General features: G+C 43.2%; 2 protein-coding genes across 19 annotated transcripts in view; one reads left to right on the top strand and one right to left on the bottom strand.

The window, feature by feature from the left end:
• ANKRD13A (ankyrin repeat domain 13A) overlaps positions 1-2,182 on the bottom strand; it is a 38,383-nt gene extending 36,201 nt beyond the window's left edge. For all 3 annotated transcript variants that reach the window (XM_060170568.1, XM_060170569.1, XM_060170570.1), the window contains exon 1: positions 1,829-2,182. In XM_060170568.1, coding sequence (XP_060026551.1) covers positions 1,829-1,924 — 96 coding nt within the window. In that variant the 5' untranslated portion in view covers positions 1,925-2,182. The remainder of the gene's footprint in view (positions 1-1,828) is intronic.
• Positions 2,183-6,028: 3,846 nt separating this feature from the next.
• GIT2 (GIT ArfGAP 2) overlaps positions 6,029-15,455 on the top strand; it is a 49,367-nt gene continuing 39,940 nt past the window's right edge. For 14 of the 16 annotated variants that reach the window (XR_009534857.1, XM_060121684.1, XM_060121680.1 and 11 more), the window contains exons 1-6: positions 6,029-6,197; positions 10,336-10,469; positions 11,897-12,009; positions 12,641-12,746; positions 14,250-14,336; positions 14,454-14,584. Coding sequence is in view for 13 of the 16 variants with exons in the window: in XM_060121684.1 (XP_059977667.1) it covers positions 6,146-6,197; positions 10,336-10,469; positions 11,897-12,009; positions 12,641-12,746; positions 14,250-14,336; positions 14,454-14,584 (623 nt within the window). In the remaining 3 variants the exon portion in view is untranslated. The remainder of the gene's footprint in view (positions 6,198-10,335; positions 10,470-11,896; positions 12,010-12,640; positions 12,747-14,249; positions 14,337-14,453; positions 14,585-15,455) is intronic. The other 2 variants (XM_060121690.1, XM_060121693.1) reach the window with 2 other exon arrangements.

Raw genomic sequence — 15,455 nt, 5'->3', positions numbered from 1 at the left:
AGCTTGCAGGAAAAAGAAATAATTCAACCATGCCACATTGTAGATTATAAACCAAGACTTGGTCTTATCGAACAAGTTTTTCTATAAAGAAAGACTGCGCTTCATTTAAACTCTTTTCCTCACTCCAATGAACAGAAAGCCTGCTGCTTTCAGAAATCAGTATTGAACGTGTGTGTGGTTTAAGGACAATGATGAACCTCTCTATCAAATAGGATTTTAGTTTTGTGACTTTCCTTGTACTTTATCTCAATATTTCGTAAGAAGCTGGGCGGCCCCGATACCGAGGAAGTGCAGAAGCAAAACGCAGCAGAACTAAGAACAAGACTGTCCGGTCATTTTTAAAGTGTCCAAGGTGAGACTGAAATCTGAGAGCAAAATCATGGAGGATTCTCTCTGAGCCACGTTTAGTAAGAGAAAGGGAATTAAATCTTCAGGTATACCGCAATGCCTAATGGTGAATCATCTACTCTGGGGGCATGATCTAATTAACAGCAATGACTCTTACAACGGAAGTTTATTCCGTCGGGATAGAGAATTTAAATGAAAAAAGAGCAACTTTTGACTTCCAGTGGGTGCTCAACAGACTTAAAAGGGAGATGTCAAGGTACAAGAACACACTTAGCAGTAACCATTCATCACATGGGGGGATGCTGACCTTGCTCAATTTTTGCCAACCATAAGAAAACCAATGCCCCTTTTCCTCTAAAATTTCTTGACAATTACAGCATCAAATCGGAGCCATTCAAACTCCAGAACTTTAGCACGCTGGATAAAATGAAGTCAACCAGAACAATTATACCAAATAATTACAAATCCTCATCCTAACTGCTAAGTCTGTTAGTTTGTAACTTGAGGATACCAATACCTCCCAGAATTGCTGGGATGCCTTTAAGGCAGGGTTTCTCAAGCAAAATGCTACTGACATTTTGGGACAGATAAATCTTAGTTGGGGAGGGGGGTGTCTTACGCATTTGTGCATTATAGGATATTAATCTAATTGGCCTCTACCCATTAGATTCCAGTAACACCCACTCCCCACTTGTAACAACCAAAAATGTCCCCATTAATTACTTGATGTGTGGGATGAGGGATGAAATCACTTCCAACTGAGAACCACTGCTTATACAGATGGGAATAAATAAAAGGTAAGGAATCAAAGCACTTTAAAACAGAAAGTGATTTTAAGGATGCTGTGCACCAGTGATTCTCAAACTTGACCTATTGATAATAGTCAAGTACAAGATTTGCCCACAGGGGTATCAACACCCTCATGCTACAAATAAGTGGACGTGGGCCAGAAAAGGAAAATGCCTTGCCCAAGGTCACAGGGCAAGTTAGAACCTGGACTCCAAACCCAACCAAGCCCTTCCTTATAAAACGTATGGGTGGGGTGAGAGGTGTGTGTTGCTCATACATTTTGGGGAGAGGCAGGCCTAATTGGTTAAGACGGTGCGCTCTGGAGCCAGCTGGCCAGAGTTAAAAATCCTGATTTGGTATTTATTAGGTGAGGGACCTTGTGTAAGGCACATAACCTCTGAGAGCCTCAGTTTCCTTCTCTGTCAAATTTAACGATAGTACCTACCTCCTAGGGTTGCTGGAAAGGCTGAGAGAGATAATATATATAAAACCTCGACACAGGGCCTGGAACACATTAAACACTCAATACATGTTGTTATTATTATTATTATTATTATTGTCCCACGACTGCAGAGTGGAAGGGGTCTGCGGGGCCCCGAGGGCAGAGGACTGGAAATGGGCTCAGGAAGGCGATGCGACCCCCGACTCTCCCCTCCTCTCGCCGGGGGCGGACCCCCGCCTCGCCCCTCACCTGGCCCTGCAGCTCCTTCTCCAGCTGCCGGTAGTCGTTGTTCCAGACCAGGACGTGTAAAGGGAAGTGGCCGCTAGCGTCGCAGGCAGAGGACATGGCGAGGAGGCCGCAGCCGGGCCCTCACCGCCCGCTTGCCAAGTCTCAGCACCGGCAGGGTCTCCGGCGCCCGCCCGCCCGCCCGGCGGCCGGCGAGCGAGAGAACCAGGGAAGCGAGCGAGGGGCGCGGTACGAGGCAAGGGGGACTAGCTAGCCAGGTGAGGGTCACGCGCGGGAGGTCGGCGGTCGCGGGCCGGGTCGGGGACGGGGTCGGCCGCGCCCACCCCGCGCCCCGCCGCGCTCCCGCCTGCGCTGACAGCTCCCGAACCGACTTCTGCGGGCAGAACTGCCCCAAACAGGGAAGTGCGGGGAGCGAACCACCGCGCGCCGTGGCGGGGGGGGAGGAGAGGACAACCACCTGGTCCGGGGTCCGCCTAACCCCACCCACCTGAAGTCCACATCTGGAAACACAGTAATGTCCAAAACAGAGCTAAAACTCTCTTCTTTAGCCCAGAATCTCTACATGGAAAACTCGGTCTACCCTTCATCACCCCCTTTCCCCCTGCTCCAGCTTTCTCATATGATTCGGTCCACAACTGGGCCTATTCCACCGGCACTGTGGTCACGGGGTTGACAACAGGCGCCTGGACCAAACCATTCTAGTTACTGACTCCCTAGCCTTTTTGGACCTGGGCATATGTTTCCACGATTGGTCAGGAGCCATTTTGGAAGTGGGCAGCACCAAACAATTTTCAAGGGGGAATTATAAACTCTGGAGAAGTGGCATTAAATAGTTGCACAATAAGAGGATGGTTCTATCTCAGGATTTCTCAACTTCGGCACATTTTGAACCACGTAATTTTTTTTTTTTTTTTTTGCTATTCTGGTAGCTCTGATTCTTTTTAATTTATTTATTTTTTACTTTTATTTATTTTGATTTTTTATACAATTTTAAAAAGTTGCTTTCCGGGGCTTCCCTGGTGGCACAGTGGTTAAGAATCCACCTGCCAATGCAGAGGACACGGGTTCAATCCCTGGTCTGGGAAGATCCCACATGCCACGGAGCAACTAAGCCCGTGTGCCACAACTACTGAGCCTGTGCTCTAGAGCCCGCGAGCCACAACTACTGAGCCCGCGTGCCACAACTACTGAAGCCCGCACGCCTAGAGCCCGTGCTCCACAATGAGAAGCCACTGCAATGAGAAGCCTGCGTACTGCAACGAAGAATAGCCCCCACTCGCCACAACTAGAGAAAGCCTGCATGCAGCAGCGAAGACCCAACACAGCCAAAAATAAATAAATATATATATTTTTAAGGTTGCTTTCCATTTACAGTTTTTACTAAATATTGGCTATATTCCCAGTGTTGTACAATACATCCTTGAGTCTATCTTACCCCCAATAGTTTGTGCCTCCTCCCCTACCCTTATATTACCCCTCTCCCGCTCTCCCCAGTAGTAACCACTAGTTTGCTCTCTATATCTGTGAATCTGCTTCTTTTTTGTTATATTTACAACTTTGTTGTATTTTTTAGATTCCACGTATAAGTGATATCATACAGTATTTATCTTTCTCTGTCTGACTTATTTCACTTAGCATAATGACCTCCAAGTCCATCCATGTTGCTGCAAATGGCAAAATTTCATTCTTTTTTTTAATGCCTGAGTGGTATTCCATTGTTGAATACTACATAAAGGGAACATACCTCAACATAATAAAGGCCATATATGACAAACCTACAGCTAACATCATACTCAACGGTGAAAAGCTGAAAGCATTTCCTCTGAAATCAGGAACAAGACAAGGATGCCCACTCTCACCACTTTTATTCAACATAGTTTTGGAAGTCCTAGCCACAGCAATCAGAGAAGAAAAAGAAATAAAAGGAACCCAAATTGGAAAGGAAGATGTGAACCACATAATTCTTTACGTGGGACTTGTCCTGTGCTTTGTAGGATGTTGAGCAGCATCCCTGGCCATTCTATCCACTGGATGCCAGTAACACTACCCCCAAAATGTCTCCAGACATTGCCAAATGTCCCCTGGAGGACAAAAATCCATCCCCCACCCCCCACTGAGAAGCACTGTTCTACCTGAACCCCAAACGGGGTTATGATTCAAAGTTACCTAAGGTGGTGGTTTATTCCACATATGAATATCATCTATTTTTGAAGCTAGCCATTTGAATTTGGGGTTATGGCCAAAAGGACTAATAGATAATACTTAGACTTGACCACAATCAGCCACTATTAAGTTCATTCTTTGGGTTTCAATCTAAGGCACTATAACTCCTTGATTCAATGAAGAACCAAGTCAACTTACAGCTACTCACCAGCCTTAGCTTTCTGCACAGCTGTCTACAACTAGACCACATAACTGGGCAAAGTTATTTAATGCATCTTGAAAGCATACCCTCTGCCTTCCCTGCTTGTGCACATCCAGCTTTTCAGATGCCTGCAACAACAGCTGTTCAAGAATCCTGGCCTAATCCATTCTCCACATGTGTTGAGTCCAGAAGATTTGTTAGTCTGCAAACCAAAACAGGATGCAGGAGCATCAGGATGGAACCCAGAGGCTCTAACTGTGGAATGTGTGGGAATTATGTGGTTATGCCCATACCACACATTTATAAAAATGGAGAGATGAACCAAAGACCAGTGCTTCTGAGACCTCTTCCAGGACTTCTCTCCTTTCAGAAGCCTTGTGCAATTTAATTTTCTTTCTCTTCATCATCCTATGTTTATTGAACATTTCTCTTAATTCATTAGTCGGAAAACTCCACGATAACTGCTCACCAGAGTACCTAAAGTTAAAACAGTACCTGGCCCACAATAGGCATGGGATATTTGCTGAAGGGAGATCATGGTTGTGTTTACATATAATGCATACAATATTCATTAGCATTAGGGTCACATCTCTGCTCTTCTTCCACTGCTTAAACTCATCTCATTGTGTTTATCTCACACCATCCTGTGAGTTAGATTATCTATTCTTATCCTCAAGACAAAAAAAAAAGTTGTGATTAGAAAATAATAGTAATATCAAATTCCAGGGCTTCCCTGGTGGCGCATTGGTTAAGAATCCGCCTGCCAATGCAGGGGACATGGGTTCGAGCCCTGGTCTGGGAAGATCCCACATGCTGCGGAGCAACTAAGCCCACGCACCGACACTGCTTAGCCTGTGCTCTGGAGCCCGCGAGCCACAACTACTGAGCCTGCAAACCACAACTACTGAAGCCCGCATGCCTAGAGCCCATGCTCCACAATAAGAGAAGCCACCGTAATGAGAAGCCCGTGCACCGCAAGGAAGAGTAGCCCCCGCTCATCGCAACTGGACAAAGCCCGTGCGCAGCAACAAAGACCCAACTCAGCCCCCCCAAAATTTTTTTTTCCAATAATAATAGGAGCTACTATTATTGGGGGCTTACTATGAGGCAGGAACACCACACTCTTCTGTAAATTATCGCATTTGTCCTTAGCCAGACAGTAAATATTTAGCTTTGCACGTCATGTATGTTTTGTTGAATATTCTTCATCCTCTCCCTTCTCTCCTTTTTCTTCTTTACAACCCTTTAAAAATGTAAAAATCATTTTTAAGTAACAGGCTATACAAAAGCAAATCATGGGCTACGGGTAGATACACATTATCTCCATTCTGCAGATGAGATTAAAACTGCAGCGTAAGGAAACATTTAACATATTCCTATTTTACTTATTGTAGAGCTAGTGCAGCTGAAAGTAAGCTCCATAAAGACAGGAAATTTCGTCTTCTTGGCTCACTGCTCCTTTTCCAGTACCTGGAGCAGTGTGTGGAACATAGTAGATGCTCAATAAATATTTGCTGAATAAAGGAATGCATAAATAAGTGAACTTGGCCAAAGTTATGCTAGATGACTTGACTACTGATTGCCTCAGGAAGGTTGTGGCTGCATACCTCTAGTCACTAGATTTTGCTGCTTCCCCTGATATTAATCAGCGCTGGGAAGAAGCGAATCTCTTCCAGAGAGGGAGACACCAAATCAAGGAAATTTGGAAGTAGGACAGAAGACACCTGCCCTCACTCAAGATGGCGACAAGGCAGCGTGCCCTTTCCGGTCACATGACCTGCCCGTCGCCGAAGGGCGCCTCCCCGCGCGTGCGTGCTGAGCCGCGGCTGTGAGGCGCGGAGGGGAGAGGCGCCGCAGCCAGCACCACCGTGGGGACCCGTTAGAGCGGAAGCGCCGCCGCCGCCGCCTTCGCTGTCCCCGGCCACTAGCTTCCCGGCAGGTGGGAGGCGGGAGCCATGTCGAAGCGGCTCCGGAGCAGCGAGGTGTGCGCTGACTGCAGCGGGCCGGGTGAGTCGCACCAGCCGGGCCCGCTCCCTTCAGCTCTCCTGGCCGGGACCCCTGTCCCGGGGCCGCCCCCTCGGGCCGGGCGGGTCCCGGCTGTCGAGCTCTGCACCCTATGTCTGGGGTCGGGACGAGGAGGAATCTCGGCGGCCTTGGGGCGGGACCGTCCCGGGCCTGTCTGAGCCGGAGCGGGCAGGGGGTCGCCGCCCTCCCGTCCCTTCCTTCCCTCTCGTCCCTTCTGTCCCAGGCCGGGCGGTGAAACGGCGGGGTCGGGCCCGCTTTCCCAACAGGAAGGGGCTTGGGCAATCTACAGGAAGGCCAGTTACAGAAGTGAAATCCGAGCGTCCTCCCGGCTGCGGCCCCCAGAGGCTGCAGGTGTCAGCCCCCTCCCCACAGCTACCCAGACTCCCGCCCCAGGAGGGGGCCCTGGGGCCCTGCCCGGAGTGGGTGACACTCGCCGCTTCCCTCCACTGAGACTCGCCAGAGGACCCCCATGGATGAGTTCCCCGCTCCTGACATCCCTACTCCCACTCCACCGCGGAGAATCTCCAGGATGTCGGGGTCTTGCAAATGCGACCAGCACTTAGGACGCAATGCCGGTTTCAAGTTCTGAGATCTGAACGAGCAGAGTTCAAACTAGATTTTGCCTCTCGGTGACCTTGGGCTAGTGACTTCATTTGGCCGAGTCTTGATTTCCTCATTTTTCCGATGAGGATAATTGGGAGTACAGTGCTCAGGAGTAGGGAAGATTCAATGAATATTCTTAGAATCATCTCATTTAAGGCGGTTTTTTTCCTTTTTTTCTTTTTTGTACTGTGTACAGAACCTTTACAGCCCCTTAAAGCTATAGTTGAATTTCTAAATCATACATTAATTACACCTTACAAAACAACCGCACACCAAATCACGGGCAAGTATACCCATTTGTGCATTCAGGCAGTATAGGCATATGGGAGCATTGAAAGGCCAAAACCATTCCTCCCATGCATAGTTTTCAGATTTAGAGTTCAGATCCATCTTAGCGGTTGGTACTGGGTTGACAGGTCTCTATGCTGTTTTCAGTGTTTGGATTTATCTGCTTTGAATTTGAAGTTGTAAGATGGCTTCTTTGGCACAATAGCATCCAATAAACGATCTTAACGAAATGAGCACCAGTGTTTTTGCAACTGTTCGGAACTTCATCTTGTCATATGGAAGTGGAGACTGATTTTAAATAGTATTGTGATAACTCAAACCTCATGTGGTTATTTTACGGCCTGTATACTGTAAGTGGGGTTACCAGTTTCCTTTGAAGATAGGGAGATGGGTGGAGGAGTTTAAAAAGAAGTGTTTCAGAAACCAAGTTAGTGTGTTATACGAGCTCCATTGTATTCTCTAAAAATGTTATTTGTTCCACTTCCTTATTTTCTTGCCTGTTTTCAGTTGAACTTTCTGTGATGTTTGATTCACATGAATTTAGATTCAAACTTCCTGTTGAAATGCATTTTCTTTGCTTCTCAGTGGATGGTATGGGGCAAAGGAAAACTGCATCTCCATTGCCACACTAAATACTCAACTAAATAATAAATACAGTCTTGCACTTCTCCGGCGTTTTGTGCATTTCAGAACATTTTCTCTTCCATTGTTATCTTTTTAGTTGTCTCATGCCTCATCTACAGAAACTTGAGTCACTTCCTTCCTGTTTTGAATATAATTAGGCTACCTTGAAATGTTCTGAACTTGAGCAGCTGGGAATTTGTGCTGCCTTTTCTGCAAAGCCCTAGTAAAAGAGTTACCTTTAGGGTTGGGGATCCCTTTGAGATTCTTTTTTTTTTTTTTAATTAATTTATTTTTGGCTGTATTGGGTCTTCGTTACTGCATGCGGGCTTTCTCTAGTTGCAGTGAGCGGGGGCTACTCTTCCTTGCGGTGCTCGGGCTTCTCATTGCGGTGGCTTCTCTTGTGCGGAGCATGGACCCTAGGGGCGCGGGCTTCAGTAGTTGCGGCACGTGGGCTCAGTAGTTGTGGTTCGTGGGCTCTAGAGCGCAGGCTCAGTAGTTGTGGCGCACAGGCTTAGTTGCTCCGTGGCATGTGGGATCTTCCCAGACCAGGGATCGAACCTGTGTCCCCTGCATTGACAGGTGGATTCTTAACCACTGTGCCACCAGGGAAGTGACCCTTTTGAGATTCTGATGAATGCTCAGGCCTTCTTCCCAGAAAATGCACACGTGCTTAACTCTTTCATACAGAATTTATGTTAAGATTTCTCAGAGGAGTTATAGACATTTCTGAAGCCCATTGGTTGTGTTCCTAGAACCCAGGTTAAGAAACCCTGGAATAAAACGTTCAGATAAACTGGAAGGGGTTCACCCGCTCTCAGTCGTACAAACTCGATTTGGATTTTACTGTGTTGTTAACATTCTGATGTTCTCTCCATGGGATTCTGATTCACGATGTTAAGGTGAATAATACAGAGCCTTGCTTAGTGTGTGTTAAATCCTTGTTGTCTTGTTCCTGTTTAATTTCCTCCAAGAAGATTGTGAATCCTCTGAATGATACGTGAAAAGCAAAGGTAATCTTCAAAACGAACAGTCTTTTTGTATGTGTGTCATTAGTTGTAGTACCATACTGCAAAAAGCAAAGTTGTTATGTATCTTTGCAGAGATCCTTCATCTTGGTGTTTCCAAACTTTATTTTTTAGAATGGCTTAGTAGTGCTGACATAGTTGTACTTCATTGAATAATTTTGTTTCTGTTTTATTTCATGGCAAACATTTGACTAACAATGATCAAATCTTAGTATTCAATAAATAGTTTACCTTTTTTTTTTAAAGTGAATCTAGTTCATATCCTACTCTGAGTTCAACTACCTGAAAACTCCACTGAGATTTTTCACTGTAGTAAGACAGTGTTCATGTGAAACATTCAATGTTTCATGTATTAGCCAACAAAAACTTTCTCTAGTGGCCATGAATTTCAGTGGGCTCTTGAAAATATTTGAATGGTACTTAAAATAATTTGGAAATATTACTATATGCAAGGAACTTCACTTACTTTTTATATCCTCACCACCCTGAGATGTGTTGTTCTTCCCATCTGATCCATGATGAGGACCCTCAGAGAAATAACTTGCCTGAGATCATTATGCAAGAAGTGGCAGAGTTGAGGTTCAAACCCTGGACTGCTTATCTCCAGAGCCAACCCTCTTAACCACTACACTCTTTGACTCCCAGTTTGTCTTTGATTGAAATCCCATAACTTTTCATTATATGGTTGGAAGGGGTTTGAATAAACTTAAAAATGGTAAAGATGGTGTACATGCATTTTAGAGATTTTTGTGGGCATTGAAGAATTTTTAAATATACCCCTTAAGCCAGGCAGCTTGAGCGGCACCTATTGTCACCCCATTGTGAGTCTGATGAAATGTAGAAGGTCTGTCTTTATTTTGAGTTTCTAAATATTCAGTTTACTTTCCCAGTGTGAGTTATTCTTACTGCTTACCAAGTGTGAATTATTCCTTGTTTCAAAGGATGTCTAATGAAGCTCTGTGGGACTTCACAGGAAAAAAAGTATTGTGCACACACCAAAAGTATTACTCCCTTGTATTTTACATCTTTGCTTCTGTGAAGCCGCTGTTTTTACAGCTTCTGTCCTTTCAGATCAGTGGCGAGATCGGACTCAACAGTTTATTTAAAATACCTAATGGGTATGATAGCACAGGAGGTCAGGTTTCCCAGTCTGTGTTCAGAACCATAGCAGCTGAGCAGTTGTATAGTTGTGTCACTTGCAGCTTTCTGCTAAGCCCAGTGGCACGTAGATGTGTAGCAGTTGTAGGGTAGCTGTCTTTTCACCACTCACTTCACATAATGCTGTGTGGATTGTTCACTGACACAGTTATGTTATCTTGCTACTTGTGGAGATGGATTCAAAATGATTCAGGTGAATCCTCTCAGTTTGCTTCTCTTACGTTGATTGAAAGAGCACACATCTGAGATGGTAGATCTCATTAGGGTATCAGACAAACTCGCCAGCTTGATATGTTGACTAGCATACTAAAACAACAGAAATGTCTTGTTTTTCTGAAAAACCAAACCGCAGTCATCTTTTGCCATCTGGCGGAATAGCAACCACCTGGTATCCTTGCCGCTGATTTCATTCTCCTTTCCAGATCCTTCCTGGGCATCAGTAAATAGGGGAACTTTTATATGTGACGAGTGCTGCAGTGTCCATCGGAGTCTAGGGCGCCATATCTCTCAAGTAAGGCATCTTAAACACACACCATGGCCTCCAACATTGCTTCAGGTAAAGAATAAGAATTCTGCTCATGGTTTGTAATTTAAGTTTTTAGGGCTCTCTGTTTTAGCACTAAAATTATACTTCTTAAATCTTACAGAAATGTTTGACTCATAATTGAGCAGAGGTGCCATGCTTATTGATGCTATATATAATTACTGAATTCATCATTTAAGATTTTTTTCCCTCCTAACGTAAATCTTGTCCCAAAATCTGAACTATAGGTAGACAGTCATTAGAATTTCCTGCTCATGTTTCACTGCTGACTTTCTAGATGTTACCAGAAATTGTTTTTAAACCGTCTGTCTTTCCCACATACCGTGATGAATGTTTCTGAAAGTGACTGCCTTAGAAACTTTTCATGAAGTTGTCCGCTTTGATAGAAGCATGGACTGGGATTCCTCAGAAATTTCTGAAACATCTGATTTAAGTTCTCTTAAAGTTCTTGTAACCTGTTAGAGACAATTAAGTTCTGTTTTGATTGAATGCCTAACACCCTGCTAAGTGTTCAGGGGGCCCTTTGTTTTATTTGGGGGTCCATTGTCATGTCACCGGTACTTCTATTTCAGGGTACACATTCTTCGAGTTCTGCTGGAACTCAGACTTACGCATGTGTTTCGCCTTCATTTGTTTTGAGCACATATTTTACTAAATCTGTGCCAGCTGCACAACATGTCCTTAGAACTTGCCTATGTGTGCCAAAGGATCAGAGCAAGTGAGTGTGGATCTTTGATGTGACAGTATCTTCACTGATGTAAAAAACAGATGGGGCCATGTCAGGAGTCATGCTTTGAAATGAAATTGGGAGACATGGTTTATTAATAACTTTTGCTCAGAAGTTTCTAACAGCTCATTCTCATGTGAACATGGATGTTTACTGCTGTCAGATTATACAGAGTACTCATTATATTATAGGATCTGAATAAAGTTCAGAGATGAGTAGTTTAAAATGCCAGATTTGACCCTAAAGCAATTCCCAGAGTATGGCACGTGAACCACCAGTGGTACTCAAGGTAGATGTAGGTAATACTCAAATATTTATTTAAATGGTTGCCTAAAACTGTAACTAGCACATCAAATTATAATTGCTAGTGAAACTTTTAGAAAGTAAGTGGATTTAAAGAAAAATATTAAGAACCTTGAAAACAGAATTTGGATGCTCAGGCTTGGGAAATACTGTCCTAAAGTGTCAAAGTACTCTTTCTTCATCATCTATGAGAAAATGTAATCAAACCCATTTAAGTACCTGCTAGTCAAACCTGAATCCTGCGTACAGGTTCATCTTTCTCATTCTAAAACAGAAGATAATGATGTGTGTGATATCCCAGTCATGCTAGTGTTTGTAATAGGGCTTTGTTTTCCCAGTTCAGTCACTGATTCCCACTGGATGTTTGCAGAAAGAAATTTAAATATGATTTTATGCTGCTTGGTTTTAGATGGTTGAAACCTTGTATAATAATGGTGCTAATTCTATATGGGAGCATTCTTTGCTGGACCCTGCCTCTCTTATCAGTGGAAGACGCAAAGCTAATCCACAGGATAAAGTACAGTGAGTGAAATGTTTATAAATACTCTTATTTCTTCGTAACCCCTGGGGCCCGCTGAAAGGAGTGCAGCTGTTTTTGACCAGCCCCTACAGGGGCAGTACGGGAGGTGGTCACCCAGTTTTGCATTGACCTCTTTGCTATTAGGAATGCAGAACAAAGCCAGGCATGGGACCATCTCTTTTGCATGGTTACCCAGCACAATTCAGTGGTTTCTCCGGTTTAAGACTAAGGCTTGGTGGCTTTTGATGTAATCACATTTGAGCTTTGGCACTCAAACAGTAGGCAGTCAGACCAGAAATCTTGGTTCTGGGCTCCAGTCTGCCTGATGCCTCACTTATAAGATGGGATGAAGAGCTGCTTCCTCGCAAGGTTGCTAGGTCAATTAAGAAAATTACACAGAGCAGAAAAATGCTATAAAAAGCAGGTATTCTGCAGTCCTGGCCATTATAATGACTAATGTATGTTTTCAGACTTCAGGCCTGACAACACACTGCTGAAACTTACTTCAGTATCGTTCATTCTGTTCTTGAGTGGGGGATGTGGGTCACTTCCTCTTCTTTTTACAGTCTGAAGAATGGGGAATGTCATATCTGAACTGCAAGTGAACTGTTTTCTTTTTTTTTTTCGAACCAGTCCTAATAAAGCAGAATTCATCAGAGCAAAGTATCAGATGTTAGCATTTGTCCACCGCTTGCCCTGCCGGGATGACGATAGTGTGACTGCCAAAGATCTTAGTAAGGTGGGTCACACCTTTTAAAATCCCTGAAATTGCTGGATGAAGCAGCATATCGGCTGATTTGAAAAAAACTTAGAAAGAAAAGAAAAACAAAAACTCCTTTCTGTACACTAAATAATTAGTAACAGCTTTTTTTGCAGTTGGTTTCTTCTTTCATCTTACTTCAAATGGCAAGCATTCATGTTAGTGGAGGTATAAGGAGCAGAGGAACAAATAAGTATCCAGAAAACTATTTGTGTTTTTCAGATATGGTTCTAAAATTGTATTTCTGTAAGTTTTTGTTTAGCTTTGAAATAAGAGCCATCTCAGAGTTTGTTTCTAGGAGGGACTAGAAGGTTTGTGGGACTTCTGCAGGCTTCTAGGTTGCATGCTGAGTGGGATCTTCAGGAAGCAGGGTGTGACTCGAAGCTGTAGTACACAGGATGGTTTAGTAAACTTGCAAAATGAGTAGATGGTTTTCTTTATGTGGGCCTTTACATGTTTTTGAGAGATGCCACGAAAATACATATCCTTATTTTCAAAGCACTGCTTTCGGCAAATGCTCACACAGATCGTAGGCACTCATAATTCAGAATTTTAAACTTTGCATGGAAATGTATATGATTGTTACTTCCATTTATTAATAAGACTTGGTATGTGTTTTTTACCACAATTTTTAAAAATATAATTAAAAAATAAGACTTGGATACAGATGTTAGTGTAGATTTCTCCATTGCTATGATAAGAGTTATTGCATTTTGGACAATTCTAGGTTAGACTTGAAGGAAGGCAGCTCTTCTGAATGTATAAGGGCATTTCTGTAGTGGTACAGAATTTGGTATAGCACAGGCCTATTTCCCACCCTGAAAGCCTTCATTAAATCATTGTATACAAGACCAATAATAGTGTTGAGGAGAGGGTGTGATATAAGGCAGAATCCTGTGACTTGCACGGTATAGGATATGAAGCTCTAAAGCCCTAGGTTCAATAATAATAACAAATAACAACATCAACAATAATAATAGCAGCTGTATTCTTTGAGCATTTCCTATGTACCAGGCTCCATGCTTTGTTATATCATTGACTCCTTATAGTAACCCTGTGAATAGGTGGCATTATTATCACCATTTTAGAGATAAGGAAACTGAGGTTCAGATTGCTAAAGAACTTCCTCAAGTTCACACAGCTTGAGGGGTGTATGGTTTGAAATTCAGACTTCAGAGCCATGCTCAGCCACCTCTTCACACTCCCTCTCACTCAAGGTCTGGTTGTGCCACTTAGATCATGCATTTGGGCAGGTCAGCCTTCCCAGCCCTAGTTTCCTGTCAGGAAAATGGGCCTGACCCTGCCTTAGAGCCCGGGGATGGTTGTGACCAGCAAGGGAGAGACTGCTTCATCCACCTTACTGAGCTAAATAAAGATGATGTAGTACTACTATAATGTGTATTAAAATAGTCTGCCAGCTGCTCTGCTACGTCATTCTTTACATTTTTAACAAATATTCTTTCTTGTGTGTGTATTTTTCAGCAACTCCATTCAAGCGTGAGAACAGGGAATCTTGAAACCTGTTTGAGGCTATTATCATTAGGAGCACAAGCCAACTTTTTTCACCCTGTAAGAAAGCATGAATTGATTCAGACATTAAATTGAAACTAAATGGGTTGCATTCGTGTAGCCTTTCGTTTATTTAATTTTGCTTCTTTTTGTATACTTTTTATTAATGATTCTTAGGAGAAAGGAAACACCCCACTCCATGTTGCCTCTAAAGCAGGGCAGATTTTACAGGCGGAATTATTGGCAGTATATGGAGCAGACCCAGGCACACAAGATGCGAGTGGGAAAACTCCTGTTGATTATGCAAGGTAAGAGACTAGATTCTTGTCACCTCTCTCTGTTTGGGATTATTTCTGTTGTGTATGATTCATTGTTAAGTGGCTAAATTGTGTATGATTAACATTTAACCCCTTCAGAGGTTTGCATGCTGTTATTTTGCAGATGAAGGTATTTCATGCGCATATGATCTTAGAGCCAGCTAAAGTCAGGGAGGGTAGAACCATTAACCATTGTGCTTAGCTTCCGGTCTTTCATTTCTTTTTATCCTTTAAACGCAGTGGTATTTGAGCCATAGTTGGAGTACAGATCAAGTATGAAGAATTGCAGAACCCACTCCTCAGTTTTTTAATAGTTTTGTTCATTGCTTGAACTTAGAAACAAATCTATATGGATAGATATGTGGTTAAACAAGTATAGTAAAATGTTAATTGCAGGATTTAGGTAGTGGATATCTGGGTGCTTGCTATAAAATTCTTTAACTTTTTGTTTCAAAATTTTGGCTGTGAAGTGCTGGAAAATAAATAAATACATCCATAGATTAGGCTTGAATATCATTTAAATGATAGAAGATGGATCATCTTTCCTTCTTTTTCCAAATTAACTTTTTCCAAATTAACTGCAAAGAATTATACTCTGCAGAGGATAAAATGACAAGTGACAACTTGAAAATGGCAAGTGAAATGAACTCTGCCCTCCTAGAATTTACTCTCTCAGGGAGGAGGAGGTTCATAAATGCATGTAAGAGTTAAATGAGGCAAGATAATGTAGAACTCATTACCAAAATTGATACATATGTAGGATTTCTTCACTGTGGCCCAGATCATTAAGAAATGTCTTTAGTTGGTCTTTGAAGAGTAGATTGGATTTGGGTGTGTGAAGATGAGCTAAGGTGTTCCAGGT

Source organism: Lagenorhynchus albirostris, chromosome 14 (assembly GCF_949774975.1).
Source record: "Lagenorhynchus albirostris chromosome 14, mLagAlb1.1, whole genome shotgun sequence".
In the NCBI taxonomy this organism is placed as follows: Eukaryota; Metazoa; Chordata; class Mammalia; order Artiodactyla; family Delphinidae; genus Lagenorhynchus; species Lagenorhynchus albirostris.
The sequence above is the reverse complement of the archived record's forward strand: the minus strand, read 5'-3'. Positions and strand labels throughout refer to the sequence as shown.